This window comes from Hipposideros armiger, unplaced genomic scaffold (genome assembly GCF_001890085.2).
Source record: "Hipposideros armiger isolate ML-2016 unplaced genomic scaffold, ASM189008v1 scaffold_321, whole genome shotgun sequence".
Taxonomy (NCBI): domain Eukaryota; kingdom Metazoa; phylum Chordata; class Mammalia; order Chiroptera; family Hipposideridae; genus Hipposideros; species Hipposideros armiger.
Window position 1 is genome coordinate 560,688 of NW_017731671.1, and position 19,647 is coordinate 580,334.

Genomic DNA, 19,647 nt, shown 5'->3' on the forward strand with positions numbered 1-19,647 from the left:
AGGGCAGGGGCCACCCCGGCCCCCGGCCTCCTCTGCCTTCTGCTGCTGACCCTGCAGTGTGCAGAGGCCGAGGCCTGGGCCTGACCCCAGCCTCTGGGCCTTGGAGCTTGGAGGGGTGAAAGATACGGTCCATGTCCCTGGACCTACCCCTTCCCCAAGTGTCTGCCTGATCAGGTGACCTGAGAGCCCTATCGGTGTCCACCTGGAGCCTGACAGTGACACCATTGCCAACCAAGTGGCTCAGTCCAGTCAGAAAGCAAAGGCAGAGCCTGGATACCCGGCCCTGAGCTGTGCGACCCTGTGTTCTCCCCGTTCCCTTGTGGTCCCCTGGCTGGGTGGAGAAGCACGAGCTGACTCTCACGGCCTGGGTGGACTGACCTCGCTCCCCCTTGCTTCCTCCCTCCCCTCGGCTTCTCCCTGCACATATTCCGTTCCCCCCTCTGTGGTCTGTGCTATTCCCCAATCACCCACTACAGAGGCCCAGCGCCTACCCTATTACGCCACCTACTGTCCCACCCGACTGCTCATCCACTCCATGTGCACCAGCCACTACCTGGACATCTTCATCACCTTCATCATCTGCCTCAATGTGGTCACCATGTCCCTGGAGCACTACAACCAGCCCACGGTGAGCCCCAGCCCTGCCCCCAGCCCGAGGTCCCAGCAGGGGGGGGCGGGTGGTGAGACCTCAGCAGATCGCCACCCCAGGGACAGGGTGGGTCAGGACCTGAGCAGTTTCTCATCCTGGGCCCTGGGCCCTACGTCTGGTAGGACAGATGAAGGAGAGGGAAAGGTTACTCATGCCTGGTGAGTGGGGAGGTGACATTTGGGCCCTGCCTTGAACACGGATAACAGTGGCTGTGGTGTGTTCAGTATGGCTCTTTGCAGAGCACACTACAGATATTAAGTCTCTCATCCTCACAGCTTAAAGTGGGGGAGGAGACGTTCTACAGATTTTGTAGATGAAGAAACTGAGGTTCAGAGAGGTAAAACAGGCTGCCCCCGTTAGCCAGTAAGCAGTGGAGCCAGGACTGGAACTTTGATTGGCCTTCAAGGTGTGCCAGGTGGCCTCCACTGCTACCTGGGCATATGGCGCCTGGGGGAGGGGCATTCCAGGTGGCAGGACTGTTGGGGGCAAACACAGAGGTGAGAGAGGGTGACCAGTTCCCAGCTAGTTGCAGGCAGTGTGTGAGAGGCGCACGTGGGGCGCGTGTAGGCACGTGCATTCTCCAAGATCCTCCTGAATGGAGCTGGGGGGAAAAGGGGAGCAGAGGCTCCGTGTGAGGAATTCGTATCTAATTTTAAATGATGGCAGAAGAATGTTATACATGCAGGGAAATGGAACGCAATCATTGGCAGAAAGGAACGGTAGTTGTAGAACTTGCAAATTAACATGAAGAAATGGAATAATAGCTCACATTTACCAAGTATTTAAGTGTATAGTCCAGTCTGGTGCAGGACGATTAGCTCATTTAATTTTCACAGCCACTTTCTGAGGTAGGTACTATTATCATCCCCAATTTACAGATGGGAAAACTAAGTCCCAGGATGGTCAAGTGACTTGCGTAACTTCATAGTGAATAAGGAGTAAGTGCTGAGCCAGGATTCAAATCTAGGCAGTCTGGTTCTTAACCATGACCCCACGCTGCCTCCAAAGAGGAACACCTGGACCAAACTAGCAGAAATAAGGAAAAGGAAGCAGCAATGTAAAATAAATAGTGCCTGTTAAGTAAGATGGAAGGAATAAAAGGAGACACATAAATCATTGCACTAAATGTAAATGGTATAAATTCTCCCCTTAAAAGGCAGAGACTTTCTGACTGGAGAAAATTGGGGGGGGGCAGGCCATGGGGCCTGGGTCATGCTTCTCTTTGCCCCTCTTCCCGCCCCCACAGTCCCTGGAGACAGCCCTCAAGTACTGCAACTACATGTTCACCACTGTTTTTGTGCTGGAGGCTGTGCTGAAGTTGGTGGCATTTGGTCTAAGGCGCTTCTTCAAGGACCGGTAAGTGGCTGGGCCAGGCTAGGGCAGCATTGAGCGGGGAGGCAGGAGGCTGCAGGATGGGGAAGCACCCCTGACCCCTAGGGAAGCCTGGAGCAACCAGAGGAGGGGAACCAACAAGTATCTGGGCACAAATGGCCCCTGGGTGCTGCCTGTAGCCGTGAACAGCAAGTGATTATGGTCTCACCTGATGGATGTAGGACGTTCTACCAAGTGCCCTTAGCATATCTTCAGTGGGTCCTCCATACCCCACGGTCAGAGCAGGGCACACCTCATGCTAGTCCTTTTTAGAGGGAACAAATGAGGCTCAGAGAGGTTGATGTGTAGCCCAAGGCCACACAGAGGGAGCAGTGGGCTCAAGATTCTGCCCTAGAAGTCAGAGCCTGCTTCTCCTCTTCTATTTATTTAGCCTGATCAGCCCCTTGCTTAAGGCTGTCTGGGGGCAGAGAAGGAGATGGACCCAGTGGGGTCTGAAGGGGCTCGTTGAGAGGGTGGCCACACATCCCCGCTGGCCAAAGCAGGAGGGTGGGGAGCTGGGAAGCTCCTCTCCGCTGAGGTGTGTCTAAACTAGAGTACCCCCACCCTGCTTGCCCTCCTGTGCCCCCGGGCAGGTGGAACCAGCTAGACCTGGCCATTGTGCTGCTATCGGTCATGGGCATCACGCTGGAGGAGATCGAGATTAACGCGGCATTGCCCATCAACCCCACCATCATCCGCATCATGAGAGTCCTGCGCATTGCCCGGGGTGAGGATGGGGACGGAGTAGGGATGGATAGGAGGATTGGGGGGCGGCGTGGCGTGGGCAGGATGGAGGAGGGAACTGTGGGCAGGATCGGGGCGGGGAGTGTGGGCATGATGGGCTTCCTGCCGAGCCTGGAACAAGAACCAAGAGGAGCTCACACCCTACACACACTAGCCCTGTGTGCACACACTCATGTGCCCTCGTCCACAGATCACTCTGCACAGCACACAGCACCTCTGCCTCCTTATCACACCACAACCCCTGTGGTCCAGCCTCAGGCTGGGATGAAAGGAGCCAGTGCAGCTGGGAAGACATGGTTCCTCACCAGCATTACTGTAGCACCATTTGGGACACGTGGGTCTCAACACTTCTTAAAATCCCCTTTCTTCTCCCAGAAGCTCCCTCTCAGCCCAAGGCTGTCCCCACACTTCTTTCAAAAACCTCCCACCTCAGTGTTCCCCCAGATGCCTCTTCCTGTTCCTCCTCCTGTACCTGCCTGTCACCTCTGGATTCCGAGGTGTGGAGGGATGTGGAGAACCTCAGCAGAACACCGGGGCCCTCTTTAGCCAGAGGAAGAGACGTGGGCACCAACTTGCCCGTTATTTTTGCCCCATCATGGTGAATGGTACATTCACTTGCACAGTTTTTATCCCTCCATCCCCACTGGGTGTGCCCTCCTCTTGGACTTGTTTTACATGGACATCCACACCTCACGCCGCATGCTTTTGTGCACACCCCTATCACCCGGTCACTGCACCCACATTCTTGTGGCATGCACCGCAGAGCCACCCCCTTTGCTTACATGCTCCTCCACTCTCACTTTCCTTCTGCATTTGCATACATGCACACACATGCACACGCATGTCCCCACTGCCCCGGGCTGAGTGGGCCGGGCTGGGTCTCGTTCACAGTGCTGAAGCTGTTGAAGATGGCGACGGGCATGCGGGCCCTGCTGGACACGGTGGTGCAAGCTCTGCCCCAGGTGAGAGCCGCTTGCTGCAGCAGCCCCTCCTACCTGTCATGGGTGTCATGTTGGGCCCTTCTCCCCAGACCTGCCCAGAGCCAGGGCAGAATCCCATCTCCAGAGAAGCAGATAGAGCTGGTGCCGTGAGAGACGGTCCAGGTTTCACCTTTCTTCCTGACATCACCAAGTGCTCACCTTCCCTGCTCTGTACCAGGCTCCGGGCTGGCCCCTGGGGACCCATATTCTGCTCTCAGGAGTTGCCAGGCTGGTGGAGAAGATCGATGCCTCGGGGCAATGTGACGAGGGGCCTACACCATGCTGTGGAAGGAGGAGGGACCCTGACAATCAGGGAAGATGTCAGGGGACTTTGAGCTTGATCTTGTGGGTGGCTTGGCAGAAGAAGATGTTGATGTGATTGGAGAGGTTCAGACATGACATTCTAGGAGGGGACAGAATGAGACCCCGGCCTGGGTGGGGACCCTGGGAAGTTAAGAAAGCCATCCCCCCACCCCCGTTCCATTGGTCAGTGGAAGGGAGATAGGGTCATGGCCACAGAGGGTGTATCTTTCATCCTCCTGGGGAATTCTGCAATCCCAGTCTCTCCCTCCCCCTGCTGTCCTGATGACTTAAGCCTCCACTTCGTCCCCTCAGGCTGCCTCTGCTCTGAGGGAAGCCTCATGCACATTCTTTTATTCATGATTCCTCTCGTCTTAAGGAACTTCTTAAAAGACATGGATACAGCACACTAAAAATGAGGATAAAAGATTAATAACTCAGGGGAGGTGAAATAAAGATAATTCTCGTAGGGACCTGGGCTAAGGACGTTAGTGAGTTCCATTCTCGAGTTCGGTGTGAGTTTTCCAGCAGCCCAGTGGCAAAGGGAACTCGACATGGCTCTCATCAGGTCTGGATTGAAGAGGCATGGTTTTTTCCTAATGCTAAGTTCCTTCAGAGGAATTTATCACATGGGAGATGGGGGTGAGTGCTGGGCTTGGGGGATGTGCAGACAGGAAGTGAGTGGAGCCCAGACTCCAGCCACCCTGCCTGGGGTCAAAGCCCAGTCCCCTGTGAGACCCTGGACATGTGACTCAACTTCTTGTGCCTTGATTTCCATGCCTGTGAAATGGGGGATGATAACAGTGCTTATCTCAAAGAGATGTTGTAATATTTAAAATATTAAAAGCTTATGAAGTACTGAGCGGGACCTGGGTCATAGGAAGTGCTATGTAAGAGTCTGCTAAGGATGGGGATGGGGGTGGTGAGTGTGTGTCCCTGGCCACACTGGCTTTTTTTCCCCTTTTCTTTCCCCCTCCCCCATTATTCTCTTTCTGACCCCTAGGCATCCTTGGGTGGCTTTCCAGGCCAACCTGGAGTTGGCACAGGGCACATGGAGATACCCAGAAGGTCTCAGACTAAAATAGGAGACGCATGATAGTAATTACAATTACATCAGCACTTTATGAGAAGGGAGTGACAAGTATCATGTGGCATGGTGGGGGGCTCACCCCTCAAAACTTATTAGCTGATGCTGAACACTTCCTCTGTTCTCTGTAAAGTGCTATTGAAATGAAACTTTAGCCCCTTCCCTCTAGGCTAGGCACCAAATGTAGAGGCAGCAGGCATCATGGAAGGCTTCTCAGGGGAGGTGACAGATGACCTGGGCTTGAGGGGTGGGGAGGAGGCATTTATCAGGCAGAGACAGAAAGAGGGTCTTCCTGCAGAGAGAATAGAATATGCAAATGGGGTCTGTTTTCTGTGTGGCTAGAACTGGGTTGGAAGATGGGGGGTAGGGGGTGGGGGCGCAGGTGTGTGTGGTCCGCAGGGCTATGTCATACCTTGGATGCCAGGAGAGCAGGCTTGGGCTTTGTCCTGCAGGCAGTGGGCACCGTGGGAGGTTCTGAAGGAGGGGGGCCTCAATCTTTTAGGTTACTCTGGCGACTCAGAGGAGAACGGATTGGAGGGAGAGGCTGGAGGCAGGGGGGTGGGTGAGGGGGCTGTTGTAGCTGTGCAGGCTCTGGGAGATGCTGAAGGCTGGGGGAGGACGGATAGGAAAGATGAAGTGGATGCCGGTTAAGAAGCACTGCTGACCCGGGCCTGCAGAGGGCGGAGAGCTGAGCCAGGGGCCCAGGCCGTGCCCCATCCCCCTCGGCTGCCAGGCCCTCACACCTTGCCTCTTAGGTGCTTGATAAGTGCTTGATTCATTAATGAACGAGCATCGTTTAATTAGTCAGACGCGCTCTGTGTGATTGTAGAACAGCTTGGAAGGAAACCCTCCCCTGAAGCCGAGAAACATTAGGAGGCTGTGATTAACGGGATTTGCTTTTCAGCAATTAATGCACATGTCTTCCGATTCCATTTGTGTAGGTCTTCTGAGGGGTCTAGCAGATATTTCATTTCTAGGGCAAGAATGTGGTTAAGCCTTGTCTTATCCGTTACACGAGTTAACGGCGGTCTCCAGCATATATAGATAGATTTGAAATAGGTTTGGAATCTGGGACATTTTCCTCCCACAGGAGCTGTGGGATGAGGGTGGCTGGTTTTGCAGGAGGCTTCTGGGGCCCACAGTCCTGCGTGATTCCTGTGTTCGCTCCTCTCCGTGGCCAGGCTTCGTGCTGGCCTGAGGCAGCAGACCTGACTTAATCTAGCCATGTCCCTGCTCTCAAAGAGTTCCCAGACCAGCAGGGACAGGGGCAGGGACACACTGGTCACACTCACACTGTCAGACTGTATCCCAGTCTGCCTGAGGGAATCCAGGCAGGCTTCATGGAGGAGGTGGCATTATTGCTAAGACGTCCTTCCCTCCCTGTCTGCATTCATCCATGGGATGGCACTAACCACACACAGGTGATTGTGTGCATGGACCCTGCCGGGCCCCCACGCCCACCCTCCCCAGGCCCGGCCCAGCCCCACCTGCTGTCCCCACAGGTGGGCAACCTGGGCCTCCTCTTTATGCTGCTCTTCTTCATCTACGCCGCCCTGGGAGTGGAGCTGTTCGGGAAGCTGAGTGAGTGACCCCCTAAGCAGGCCTGGGGTGGGAGTGGGGAGTGGAACGGGTCTGGAGGAGAGTCTCCACCCCTCTCCTCTCCCGTGTGAGAGGGAACATGCTAGCTTGGGTCCACCTGCACACGCCAGGCCTATGCCGTGGGCCCTGACTTGGAGCCCCCAGTTGTCAGACCTCCATGGACACCGCCTCTGGCCCCGGTGTCTGTCCTGGGCCAGCGCCACCCCTGTAGACAGAGCCGCCAGGGCACAGGTGGAGGACAACACGGGGTTGGCTCTAGAAAGCAGGGCTTCCTTGGGGGCTGGTGCTCACCCGCTCCATCCTCTCCCCCTGGAACTGCTACTTGGGTACGGGGATGAGCCAGGCTACCTGAGTCTGAGCCCAGCTTGTGTGCCACCTCCCTGAGCCTCAGTTCCTCCATCTGTGGGCTGCGCACAGTTCCCACGCACCTCCCAGGGCTGTAGCAGGGATTCTGAGAGAAGGCCAGGCGAGTTGTGCAGGGGGGCGTGCAGCTGGACAGCCGGCCTCCTCTGTCCCCTCAGTCTGCAATGATGAGAACCCGTGCGAGGGCATGAGCCGGCATGCCACCTTCGAGAACTTCGGCATGGCTTTCCTCACGCTCTTCCAGGTCTCCACTGGCGACAACTGGAACGGGATCATGAAGGTACTTGTGGGCGGGCTGGCAGGGGAGGACTCAGTCTGGGTTCTGAGAGTAAGGATGCTGGTGACGGTCCTGCCGGTCAGGGCTCCCTGGCCCTCTGCCTGACCAGCACCCCAATGCTGGAAGGGGTTCTCTGCCCACCCCTAAATGCTGGGCAGTGCTCAGATCAGTGCTCAGGTGCTAAGGAACACAACTCCACCCAGGGCCGGAGGGGACTTGGGGCCCGTAGCCCAGGGCAGGGGCTGCAGTCACTGCTCCTGGTGCCAAGTGTCTGCTGCCCTGCCTATCACCCAGCAGAGGCCCCCTGGCTCCCGCCCACATTGGGCCTGGGCTGGGCGGGGAGCAGGTCTCACAGAGGACAGGTGAGGCCTGTGCCTCCAGCCCTGGGTCCTCACCACCCCGCTCCCCGGGCGCAGGACACGCTGAGAGACTGCACCCACGATGAGCGCAGCTGCCTGAGCAGCCTGCAGTTCGTGTCGCCGCTGTACTTCGTCAGCTTCGTGCTCACGGCCCAGTTTGTGCTCATCAACGTGGTGGTGGCTGTGCTCATGAAGCACCTGGACGACAGCAACAAGGAGGCCCAGGAGGACGCCGAGATGGACGCTGAGCTCGAGCTCGAGATGGCCCAGGGCCTGGGTCCCGGCCCGCGGCCTCCCGCCGGCTCCCCAGGGGCACCTGGCCGAGGACCAGGAGGGGCTGGTGGCGGGGGTGACGTGGAAGGCCACCTGTGCCGACGCTGCTACTCTCCAGCACAGGTGGGCAGGGGCCTGGGGGTTGGGGGCACCAGGTTGCCAAGGGTGGGATGTTGGGGCTGCCAGAGCAGCTGGCCAGGGCGGCCTCTGGCAGAGACCACTGTCTTTTGGGGCCTCACCCTGCTCAGCTCTGTGAAGGGATGACCCTGTGACTAGGGGTCAAGCCTAGGTCGTGGGTGCAGAGAACGACCGGGAGGGCAGCTGTGTCCCACCCACCCCGCAGTCCCCAACCTGGCGATAATCCCGCCTGTCCCCACCCGTCCCGTCCGCCTAGGAGAATCTGTGGCTGGACAGCGTCTCTTTAATCATCAAGGACTCCTTGGATGGGGAGCTGACCATCATCGACAACCTGTCTGGTTCCATCTTCCACCACTACTCCTCGCCGGCTGGCTGCGGGAAGTGTCACCACGACAAGCAAGAGGTAAGGTTGGCACCTTGAGGTAGGCCAGCCTGAGGGAAGCGCCCAGCTTCGGGCAGAGACCTGGCCCACCAACTTGGCCCACAATGGCCAGGGACACTTGGTCTGTGGGCAAGCGGACCAGCTTTGGAGTTCATGGCCCATGGCAACTCGCCTGCCTTGGCCCTGGCATTTTGCTGACTGTGACACCACTGTGCCCCCCTCCCCCCACCAGCCCAGGCTGTGCCCCTTGCCTGGAAAGGGCATACCGTCCATGCTCAGCAGATCTCTGGACCTCTCTGACCGGCTCTGTGTCTGTCTGGGGGACCCAGCCCCATGGGTGACCTGAGGCTGCCACCTCTCCCTGCAGGTGCAGCTGGCTGAGACGGAGGCCTTCTCCTTGAACTCAGACAGGTCTTCATCCATCCTGCTGGGTGATGACCTGAGTCTTGAGGACCCTTTAGCCTGCCCGCTCGGCTCCATAGACAGCAAGGTAAGTGGCCCTGGTGGGCTCCTGGGCAAGTGGGTCAGCCCTTGAAGGCTGGCCTCCGCCTGTACAGCCAGAATGCCGCTTCCCCACTGTGCAGCATTTAAACGGCACCTGCTGTGGGTAGGCCCTCATCTCTTGTTGGTCAGTGGGGCTCAGAGAGGTGGAGTGATTTACCTCAAGTCACAGAGCAACAAGCTCAGCTAGAGCCCCAGTCATGGCATCCAGTGGCCTTGGCTGTTCCTTGTTGCTTTGAATATTTTTTTAAATCCGTGTAAGAAGACCCTCAGCTGCCTGCAAGGATCTCAGAGTCAAGAGGGGAGTGAGCAGGAAACTTTGACCTGCCTGGGACATCAGAGAGACTGGGGCCCTTTCACCTAGGGCAGCGGTTCTCAACCTGTGGGTCGCGACCCCTTTGGGGGTCGAAAGACCCTTTCACAGGGGTCGCCTAAGACCATTGGAAAACAAAAAGATATTTACATTATGATTCACAACAGTAGCAAAGTTACAGTTATAGAGTAGCAACGAAAATAATTTTATGGCCGGGGGTCACCACAACATGAGGAACTGTATTAAGGGGTCGCGGCATTAGGAAGGTTGAGAACCGCTGACCTAGGGTTTGGAAGGTGACGATTGCTGGCCAGGTGGACAAGACAAGGAGAAGGCCCTCCCAGACAGCGAGAGTGGTCTGAGCAAAGGGCTGTGGTACAGGGGCGTGAAGGCAGCTGTGGTGGGCTCTGCCTCCATCCCCCTCTCCACTGTCCTAACCTGTCTCCCTCCCTTTGCCTGCAGGGTGAGCCAGACCCACCTGAGCCCATGCGTGTGGGGGACCTGGGTGAATGCTTCCTCCCCCTGTCCAACACGGCCGTATCCTCGGGTCCAGAGAACTTCCTGTGTGAGATGGAAGCAATATCATTTAACCCCATCCGGTCCTGGCTGAAACATGAGAGCAGCCAAGGTGAGGGGTAGGCACACCCCCAGCTCCCCCTAGCCCTGATCTTGGGCATCTCCTTCAGAGGGAACTGGTTGAGGTTTTTTTTTAATAATTTACTAGACTGTTATGTTGAGTCTGGAAAGAACCAGATGAGTAACTAACAACTAAAGATAGGAATCTCAGGCCTGATATAACAATGATAAAAAAAATCAAAAGTCCCCCCCGTCCCCCCCCCCAAAAAAAAAGATCAAGAGTCAAATAATACAGAGATGAGATAATAATTATACCAGAAACCTGGGCCAAGAGAGGCTTCATGCTGAGCTTCCCGGGAGCTGTGGTGGAAAGGGGAACAGGTTGGCACACACAGCTCTTATCATCAGGCAGAAGGAAAGCTGCCAAATTATCGAGGTGTTTTTCTAGAGCTGCATTTGATAGGTATGGATACCAGAGATCTTCACACAAGGTGATGTTGAACTACAGAAAGCCTGTTGACCTCAGTAGCCCTTTTGTAAAATGTCCTGTCATTTATTCTTTGGCTGGACCCTAGATATCCTATGTTTGTGCTTTGGGCTTGTGGCTGGGCCATGGGCATGAGGACAGAGGACTGAGCTGGCCTGTCCATCACTAGGGCTCACCTCCAGTCCTCTTGGAGGGTGACAGGACTCTGGTTTCACAGCACTGGCTGGGACAGAGAGATGAGCTCAGCAGTGCCTGTCTTCCTAGCAATCATACAGGCTGACTCTTTCTCCCTTGCTTTCACAATGGGGACGCCGGGGCTCAGTTTCATAGCCAGTTTGTTAGGTAGCCCCCTCCCTACCAGCCCACCCTCCAGGGGCCCGCCAGCCCCAGCCTACTCCCCAACTCCCTCTTCTCTCCCCAGCAGCGCCCTCAAACCCTTTCTCCCCAGAGGCCTCCAGCCCACTCCTGCCCATGCCAACAGAGTTCTTCCACCCTGCTGTGTCTGCCAGCCAGAAAGGGCAGGGGCAGGACGCTGGTGCTGGGGCCCTCCCCAAGATCGCCCTGCAGGGCTCCTGGGCATCTCTGCGGTCCCCGAGCGTCAACTGCACCCTTCTCCGACAGGTATGGCGCCTCCCTGGCTGAGAGCTCACCTGCTGAGTGGGGCCTTGGAGTTCCAGGTGGAGGTGGAGGGGCCGGTCTGGGGGAGGGGACGTCTTGGTCTGCAGGGCCACCTGTGTTGGATTGGCCAGGGCCACCACCTGGGCACACAGGGTGCTCTGCTGGTGGAGGCAGGGCTGGGCCCAGGACTCTTGCAGACATTTGTTCATTCAGTAACTGTGTGCCAGACTGTGTGCTAGGCTCAGAGGCTGCAGCAGCTACAGAATGCAGAATTCCTGCCTCTGGGACTTCCAGTTTGTTTAGTGTGTGTGTTGCAGGGGTGCAAGAGGAGAGCTAAAAAGCCAAAATAAATGCATAAAAAGTACAGTCTATTAGATAGTGATACATACGGGGGAGAACATTGCACAGGGAAGGGGGCTGTTGGGGAGCAGGGGTGCTGGCAGTTCAGGTAGAGGGGCTGGAAAGGCCCTGAGGGGAAGCCCTTGGATGTCTGGGGAAGAGCTTTCAGGGCAGCAGGCTGAGCAGAGGTGGGGAGTGGGGGTGAGGGTGGTGGGAAGTGAGGGCCCAGAGGGCTGGGGCGGGGCCCTCAGGCCAGGGCCTGACTGGGTTCAAGTAGGATGACCCTGTCTGCTCCCTGAGGACCTGAGAGTAGGGTGGGGTGGGTAGCCCAGTCGGAGGCCCCTGCAGTGACTGTCGGGAGAAGCACCCGGAAGCTCTGATGGGTGGTGGCGTGGTGGACGGGAGAACCCCAGGGATGCTGGATGTGTTGTGAAGGGCGCTCCGTGGAGGGCTGCATGTGCCTGCCCGCATGGCACTAGGATGGGCAAGTTGTGGGAAGAGCAGCGTCAGGGGACACTGGTGGGAGCAGCTTGGTCCAGACACCCTGGGTGGCTCCCATCTTCTGATGTCTCCCCAAAGGCCACTGGGAGTGACACGTCGCTGGAGGCCAGCCGCAGCAGCTCAGCAGGCAGCCTGCAGACCACACTGGAGGACAGCCTGACCCTGAGCGACAGTCCCCGGCGTGCCCTCGGGCCGCCTGCACCCGCCCCAGGCTCCCGGGCCAGCCTGTCTCCCGCCGCCCGCCGCCGCCTCAGCCTGCGGGGCCGGGGCCTGTTCAGCCGGCGGGGACTGAGGGTGCACCAGCGTAGCCACAGCAGTGGGGGCTCCACCAGCCCAGGCTGCACCCACCACGACTCCATGGACCCCTCGGACGAGGAGGGCGCAGGCAGGGGTGGCGCAGGCGGTGGGGGCGGGGGCAGCGAGCACTCGGAGACCCTCAGCAGCCTCTCGCTCACCTCCCTCTTCTGCCCGCCGCCAGCACCGCCTGGGCTCCCGCCCGCCAGGAGGTTCAGCAGCACCAGCAGCCTGGCCGCTGGCCCCGGCCGCCCCCGCCCCACCGCCCGGCCCCACAGCCTGGCCCGGAGCCCCTCCTGGGCCGAGAACCGCAGCAAGGACCCACCGGGCCCTGCAGAGGCCCCCGGGGAGCTGCAGCCCGGAGACGCTGCGAGCAAGAGAAAGAGATGAGGGCCGCAGGGGCCCAGCGCCGCCGCCCGCCCTGTCTCATGTTCTTTACCTCAGGAGCCAGGGGCAGACAGCAATACTTGGTCCACAACCTGGGCATTGCGCAGGGCCAGCCAGCGCCAGGCCGCCGAGAGTGCGGGCAGAGTTGGGTTTGGGGCCGCCGAGGGTGGGCCGAGGCCCAGATGTGGCCCAGCCATGGTTCTTCCCGTGCAGATCCATGTATATATATATATGCATATATATAGAGAGAGACAGACATATATATTTATTTATTTTTTTTACTGAGAGCTTATGACTTCCAGAAAGTGCTGAAGGTGGGCAGTGCGACCCTGGGCCCAGTCAGGGCTTTTGCCTGATGCTTAGGACCCAGGCCAGACCCACCCCAGGGTAGATGGTCCTGCTGGGGCGTCGGCACCCGTGCTTTTTGGTATCTCCCCTGGATTGGGAGTAGCTTGGAGAGGGCTTTCAGACCTCTGAGGGTCCTGTGGCTAGGAAGACAGGCCCAGAAAAAGAGGTGTAATTCAGGGTGCATTTTTTTTCCTTTAAAGAAGAAATGCTGCTAAGATTCCACCCCCTTTCCCCCCCCCCCATTATTGGGGTGTCTGTCTTGTTGTTCCTGACTGTCTAGTTGTGTGAACAGTTTTTTTGTAGACGCCCAAAGTCCACAAACTCTTAGTCAACCAGTTAGATGTATTTCTTTAGAAAAATCAGGGGTGATAGTTGTATTTCCTTAGGGTCGGGGTGGGGGTGGAGGTCAGCTCCCAGGCTGGGCAGGGGCCCCTGCCCCACTAGGCACTTCCCTAGGGGTGGGGTGTGCTGTGGCCTTGCCCACAGGAAGCCGAGGGCAGGAATGGAGGCAGCGGGAGAGAGAAGAAAGTGAAGGCGGTTGAGCAGGTCCTGAGATGCTCGCAAGGTCAAGGGCTCCGGTCTGGTCAGTGCTGGCCGTGGCCTTGTACCCTCTAGCGGGGCCTGAGCCACAGCAATTCAAGGAGGTTGTACTCCACTCCACCCCCTGAGCACCTCTGTTCTCCTGGGATGGATTTCAGGGTAAGGAAGACCTGACAGGATTCTGAGCTGGGGTGGGGCACCTGCCTGGGCCCTGCGACCTGCCCCACCCACCAGTTCCTTCACACCCATCACCTGGAGACCCACATCCTCCCACTTTACCCCCAGCTGCCTATCTCATCCCCCTCCCTCCTATTCTCAAAACTGCAGGTCAGGTTTCACTGCAGCATTGCTTCCCAAATGGGCTCGCAGACGGGTATTTTGTATTTGAATAGTTATGTATTTATTTCTGTATTTATTAGGAAAAAACCAGCACACCAAACCCATGATTTCACAGACATATTGCTTAGGTCAAGGCTAAGGTTTTGAAAGCATGTGGCTAAGTCAGTTTAAAGAAAAAGATGGGGACCGCGGTGGCAGAGTCATGGGATGGGAAATGCTGCAAGTTTGGGGCACAGTGCACGTCAGCAATAGCCAGGCCCTTTGCCTTTGAGGTCTCAGATGGTTTGGCTGGGCCCCACCGAGGGGGCCTTGTCCTTGATCCCAAACTCTGACCTTAAAGAACTTGGCTTCGGGCCAGGACGTCAAGTGGTGTGTGTGTGTGTGTGTGTGTGTGTGTGTGTGTGGTGGGGGTGCGGGGAGCTGCTTGGACAGGCTCTGGGTGTCTTCCAGGCCATCATAGGGACCCTTGGGGCCTGGGTACTGTAGCAAAGGAAGTAGGCAATGAGTGACTTAAGCTTAGTGGCCGGCAAAGCCCTTCCTTTAAGAGCTGGTGGTGGGAGTGGGGAAGGGTAGTCAGACCCACTTTACACGTGAGGAAACTGAGGCCTGGAGAGGCAAAGTGTGGCCAGCCCAGGATCCCTCAGGGCCCTGGCAGCAGAGGGGCTGGGGCGCTGCGGGGCCAACACCTGAGTACCTGGAATGTGAACAAGTGGCCTGTGTTTGAAGCGGGTAGGTTCAGAAGGCAGAGCCTGGCCTTGGGCCTCTGTTGGTACTTTGGAGTTGGGCCAGCATGGCAGTCAGACCAGGATTTGCCCCAGAGCCCCGCTCCCCTCACTTGAAGTGTGGATGGGGGGCCTCCGTGAGGATACTGAGGCACTGCCCAAGCACTGGGCTTCCTCCCAGGACCACAGCCTCCAGGGTAAGGGGTCAGCTGGGCCCTCCTGCTCAGGGAGCAGGCGGACCTGGGGTCTTGTCACCTCCTGCCCCGAGTGGCCCCACATCTGGTGGGGGAGACGGCATGTCTCCAGCTGATGCCCCAGAGGGCCGGGGCCTCCCTGTGTGCTGATTATTTCATTATGGGGTGCTTGTGTGGGGAAGGAGAGGGCACAGGTAGGCCATCTGGCTCTGCTCACCTTTCCTGCCAGCACCGCGGTGGCCCCGAGCAGTCACAGTTAGAGGGAAGCAGCACAATCAGTCAGCGTGTTCCTGGAGGGGCACGTGTGCTGGGACCTGGAAGAGGCGCCGCGGGCCTGGGAAGACCACGTGGAGAACTTAACTGGGTTAACTCGGCTTGGGTTCAAGGGGACAGAATGTGACACTGGTCAGCAGCTTCCATTTTCTGGGCCCGGGAGTCACCCTGTTTAGTCTGTACAGCGCCTAGATGGGTGTGCACTGCTGTTCCACTCTCAGACCAGGGAAGTGACTTCCCTGGTGTCCCTGGGTTCTGAGTGTCTGGGCAGGGAACACATCCCAGGTGTGTCTGACACGCGAAAAGCCAACCCTTCACTCTGAACCTTGTGGCCCCCAAACAAGCAGACCCGTGGGGGAAGGCCATCTAGGCAAAGGGGCTGGCCTGAGGCAGGACAGTTCCGGGCGTGTCTAGAGGCGGGACTAGCTGAGCCTATAGGAGAGAAGCTTTGGCTGGGGAGTCATGGGAGACGGGTCTGGTTCCTAGAGGTTGCCAAATGCTGTTCCAAGGCACTTGATCTTGTTCCTGTGAGCTATGGGGTGTGGGGGACGCGGAAGCTGTGATTGGTTGGCCAGGACAAGCCGAAATAGATAAGGGTTAGGTGAATGGCCCCTCTGCCCTTCCTGATCCTATGGCATGTCCATCACAAAAGCACAAACTTAACCTAACCCACGAGGGCCTGGCCCTGGGGATAATGAGGAATTTGGTGCGGGACATCCCAAGCTATCTGTTTGCAGGACTCTGCAGAGTGGTGGCTGGCAGGCACCTCAGCGTTTGCACAGATGGACCCAAGACCAGCTGGGGCTGTGGCCCACCCCAGCCAATGCCTCTTCCTGTCCCCTGCCTGGGCTCCTGCGCTTGGCAGCCCCACAAAAGACGAAGCGTGCACAGTATCAGCCTGTCTGCCTGTCTTCCCCCCCCCCAGAGGCCCCCCTGGAGCCTTCTGTTTCCAGGGCCACCTCTGGCCCCTTTTGCTGCGCTGTGTAAGGGCTTGGGGTCTTAGAAGTCGCGGTGTGGCCCAGATACACATACTCTTTTTGTCTTTGTGTAATAATCAGTGTTCCTGGCGGAGCTGGGCTGAGCTGGAGCCTGGGGAGGCGGCAGGGGCCACCTTCTCCTGGAAGCCCTGGGCCTGGTCCTGCTGCTGTGACCACCACACTCCCAGTCGCTGTACAGTTTCTATGATGTGAGAGAATCTCCATCCTAGTTGCTGATGGCGCTGGTCCCTGCTGGCCCAGTTGGCCCGGGCGTAGAGAAACCAAGCGGCAGCCACCACCAGTGTTGTTTTGAATAAAAACTCAAAAGCCTATTTCAGAATTTCTGTGTGTGTGTGTGTGTGTGTTCTGTTCTTTCCCCATTGGGGTGGGTGTTGAGCTGGGGGGTTTCCCAGGGGTGGGGTGGTGAAGTGTTCTCCATCCTGCTCAGGTTGGAGGCTTGGGGTGTCTGGCACCTAGAGAAATGCCCCATAGAAGGGCCCTCTCATGGCCGGGTATGGGTAGGTCAGCTGGGCTGGGGAGGAGGCAGGGCCTGGCACTCAGGTTCTAGTTATGTAGCTAAAATGCTGGACCTGAGCAAGAGGGTCACATGGGAATAATAGCCTACTCCTCTTTGGCACTGTTTCCTGAATTCATATTATGCGTCTAATCAGGACTTTCTTGGCTGCAAAGGACAAAAACCCAATTCAAATGAGCTTAAGAATAACAGAAAGAAAGAGCCAGGGAGAGAAAAGGGAGAGAGGAGAGAAAGAAACAAGAAGGAACTAGCTTAGAGCAGCGCTTCTCACCCTGTGGGTCGCGACCCCTTTGGGGGTCGAACGACCCTTTCACAGGGGTCGCCTAAGACCATCGGAAAACAAAAAGATATTTACTTTACGATTCATAACAGTGGCAAAAATTACAGTTATAGAGTAGCAACGAAAATAATTTTATGGTTGGGGGTCACCACAACATGAGGAACTGTATTAAAGGGTCGCGGCATTAGCAAGGTTGAGAACCGCTGGCTTAGAGACTCAAGTAGCTAAGGAACCCAGGGGTGGGGTTCGCTTCAGGCGCAGTTGGCTTGAGGCTCCAGCTATCACTTAGGAGATGGTCTCTCTTCACCTCTTGGCTTTGCTTCCTTCTGCATTTGCTCCCCTCCTCTCCTAGTGGCCACTAGTAGCCCAGGCCTGTCCACCACTTCCTAAATGAATAAGAGCTTCTCTCCCTGACAGTCTGACCAAGTCCGTGGAATCTGCCACACTCTGACTGGCATGGCCTGAACTCGGGTCTAAAGATGGAGGTGGCCCATCTGCACCATGGCCTGAGAGCAGGAAAGGGAGAAACTGCCAAGGAAAACTGCTTGGAAGTATGCTTGCTGGAAGGAGGGAATAACGCTGGGTATGCAGCAGATTCTGGGGTTTCTGGCCTTGGGCTATGCTCCCTGTGGCTTTGTCCCTGGGAGGGGCAGCTCTCCTCCTGCTCTTCAGGATGAGATAAGAGACTGTCACCTGGACTTGGACAGGCTGCTGGTGGCTAGAGGTCCTGCCCAGCTCCCACCAGCCTCACCTGGGCCTCCTGTCCCCAGTGTGTGTCCTTTCTTTCCTCTTCAGGGGCATGGCTGTGGGCAGGTACACGGGGACATCAAGTGTGACCTCTAGTGCCATATCTCCCTCTCTGAGGCCCCGCCCACCCTGGAGAATGGGGTTTGAACGGAGGCCACCCTGAAGGAAGGCCTGCCCCCTCCCCTGAGTGACACTGTCCCGTCATTACCGTTTGTTCTCTTGCCCCTGTGTCCCCCATGTTTGCCTTGTGATCCCTTTGCGGTGGCTGCTGCAGCTCTTGGAGATAGTAGAGAAATCACTGCAGCCATCCTAGGCCCCTTGGCCTGGCATGGATGTGACACTCCGAGCTGACTGCAGGACCACTCAGAGCACCTGGTTTTCCCTGCTGCGTCTCACGAGACCCCTTAAAGGCCATTCTACCTGAGCGTCTGCCTCATTGGACAGCAGTGGGGGGCAGGGAGAGAGGCCAAACCTGGGGAGGTGTCCACACAGTGAGTGCGCTTGTGGGCAGACATTGCCCCTTGCTACGGGGCCTTGGCCCGTGACAGCAAGCCTGGCCCCCGCTCCTGGGCTGCCTGCCTCCATCCAGAGCGGGGTCGCGCCTCTTTCCAGATGAGGAAGCTGAGGCAGGGCAGGCCCGCTACAGAACAGGCTGGGCCTGCGTCCAGGCATGGCCCGGGGCCAGCTGGCTCTTTATCCTGAGCCTCGTTCCTCACACGTGAGGCCGAATCTAGCTACCCAGTTGCGGATCGCACGGCCGAGAGAGGTCCCAACCAGCCCTGGCTCCCTGGGGAGACCCCTGGCTCCAGCCCCTCCTCTCCCAGCACCTTGGGACAGACCCGCTAGACTCCTCCACCGGGCACCTCGGACTCCACGTGTCCAAAGCCCGAGGTGGCCTTCCCCCAACACCCATCCCCTCCCGGAAACCTGGGCCTTGGCCTCGACCCCTCCCTCTGCCTCTAACACCATCGCCAAGCCCCACCTTCTGCCTCCTGCCAGTCTCCCGGGAGCAGCCTTTCATCTGCTCCCCACGCTGCTGTCTACCCAGGTCTCATCACCCTGGAGGACCCTGCCTTGTCAGATGCCCCAGTGTTGGGGCCAGCCCCTCCGATCCACAGCGCTCAGCAGTCAGTGCCATGTTCCTGCCAGGCCCATCGGAGCCCTCACGTTTCCATGGCTCTAGGCCCCCTTTGAGATCAAGTCTTGCTCCCTCTGCTGGTGCACTCCCTCCCCCACCATCTCTGTCTCCCTTCCTGCAGGCCTCCTTCCAGGAGTTGCTCTGCTTTCTCTGCCCCCACGCTGTCACTGCCTCCTTGGTCTTGCAGGCACCCTGGGGCCAGGCTCCCCCCTGGAATGCGCTTCCGCAGGCCTTGTCAGCCTCTCACTCCGGGGGCCCCATGGCTCTGCCTCCAGCCCAGTCCCCTCTTGCCTGTCACTTCATCCTGCTCCCTGCCAGAGGGAGGGCCCAGGTCTAGAGGAGAGGCAGGTGTGCAGGGCCTAGCTTGGCTTAGAAGCCAGAGGCCTCAGGCACACCTGGCTTCATTTCCTCGGCCAATAATTCTGAGGATGATAATGTGACTAATAGCAGCTACTGGGTCCTGAGCTGGCCAGGTGCTGAGGCCACAGAGCAGAACCTGAGTGTCTCTGTCTTGAGCTCCTTCCACACCAGTGGGGAGACAGACAAGTGTGCACGAATCCCATTCACTGTGCTCAGGCCCGCCTGTAGGTGTGACCAGAGCTGGGGGGCCACAGGCCTGGATGGCAGCCCCTGGATTGTGTCTGAGCACCTGTTTCAGTCTCTCTGTCCCAACTCTTGTCCAAACACTTCCTTGGCCCTGAAGGCCTGAGCCTGCCCCCAGGAGCCCGTAGGAACCCGCCCACTCTAGCCTCACCTGTTCCCTTTTCCCACCTCTCCCCTGGTGAGCTCTTACTTATCCCTTCAGGTCTCAGCTCAAATATCACCTCCTCCAGGAAGCCTTCCTGGCCACCCCATGGCTTTGTCTGTTTCCTGACTGAGTCCCAGCCCAAGGGCAGCGACCGGGGTTCATCTTCTCAGCCCAAAGCCTGGTGCCTGGCTGAGCCTCAGTAAAGGTTAGCTATGTGCTTGTGTTGTAGAAGACAAAAGGATTTTCAAGACCAACTACGCCCTTCCTT

General features: G+C 57.7%; 1 protein-coding gene across 1 annotated transcript in view; it reads left to right on the forward strand.

Annotated features, from left to right (window-relative positions):
• CACNA1I (calcium voltage-gated channel subunit alpha1 I) overlaps nt 1–16,271 on the forward strand; it is a 110,034-nt gene extending 93,763 nt beyond the window's left edge. Inside the window, exons 25-36 of the mRNA XM_019660538.1 lie at nt 185–628; nt 1,896–2,005; nt 2,614–2,747; nt 3,656–3,726; nt 6,634–6,712; nt 7,252–7,373; nt 7,787–8,125; nt 8,397–8,543; nt 8,890–9,012; nt 9,799–9,964; nt 10,824–11,020; nt 11,936–16,271. Coding sequence (XP_019516083.1) covers nt 185–628; nt 1,896–2,005; nt 2,614–2,747; nt 3,656–3,726; nt 6,634–6,712; nt 7,252–7,373; nt 7,787–8,125; nt 8,397–8,543; nt 8,890–9,012; nt 9,799–9,964; nt 10,824–11,020; nt 11,936–12,541 — 2,538 coding nt within the window. The 3' untranslated portion in view covers nt 12,542–16,271. The remainder of the gene's footprint in view (nt 1–184; nt 629–1,895; nt 2,006–2,613; nt 2,748–3,655; nt 3,727–6,633; nt 6,713–7,251; nt 7,374–7,786; nt 8,126–8,396; nt 8,544–8,889; nt 9,013–9,798; nt 9,965–10,823; nt 11,021–11,935) is intronic.
• Nucleotides 16,272–19,647: the final 3,376 nt, after the last annotated feature.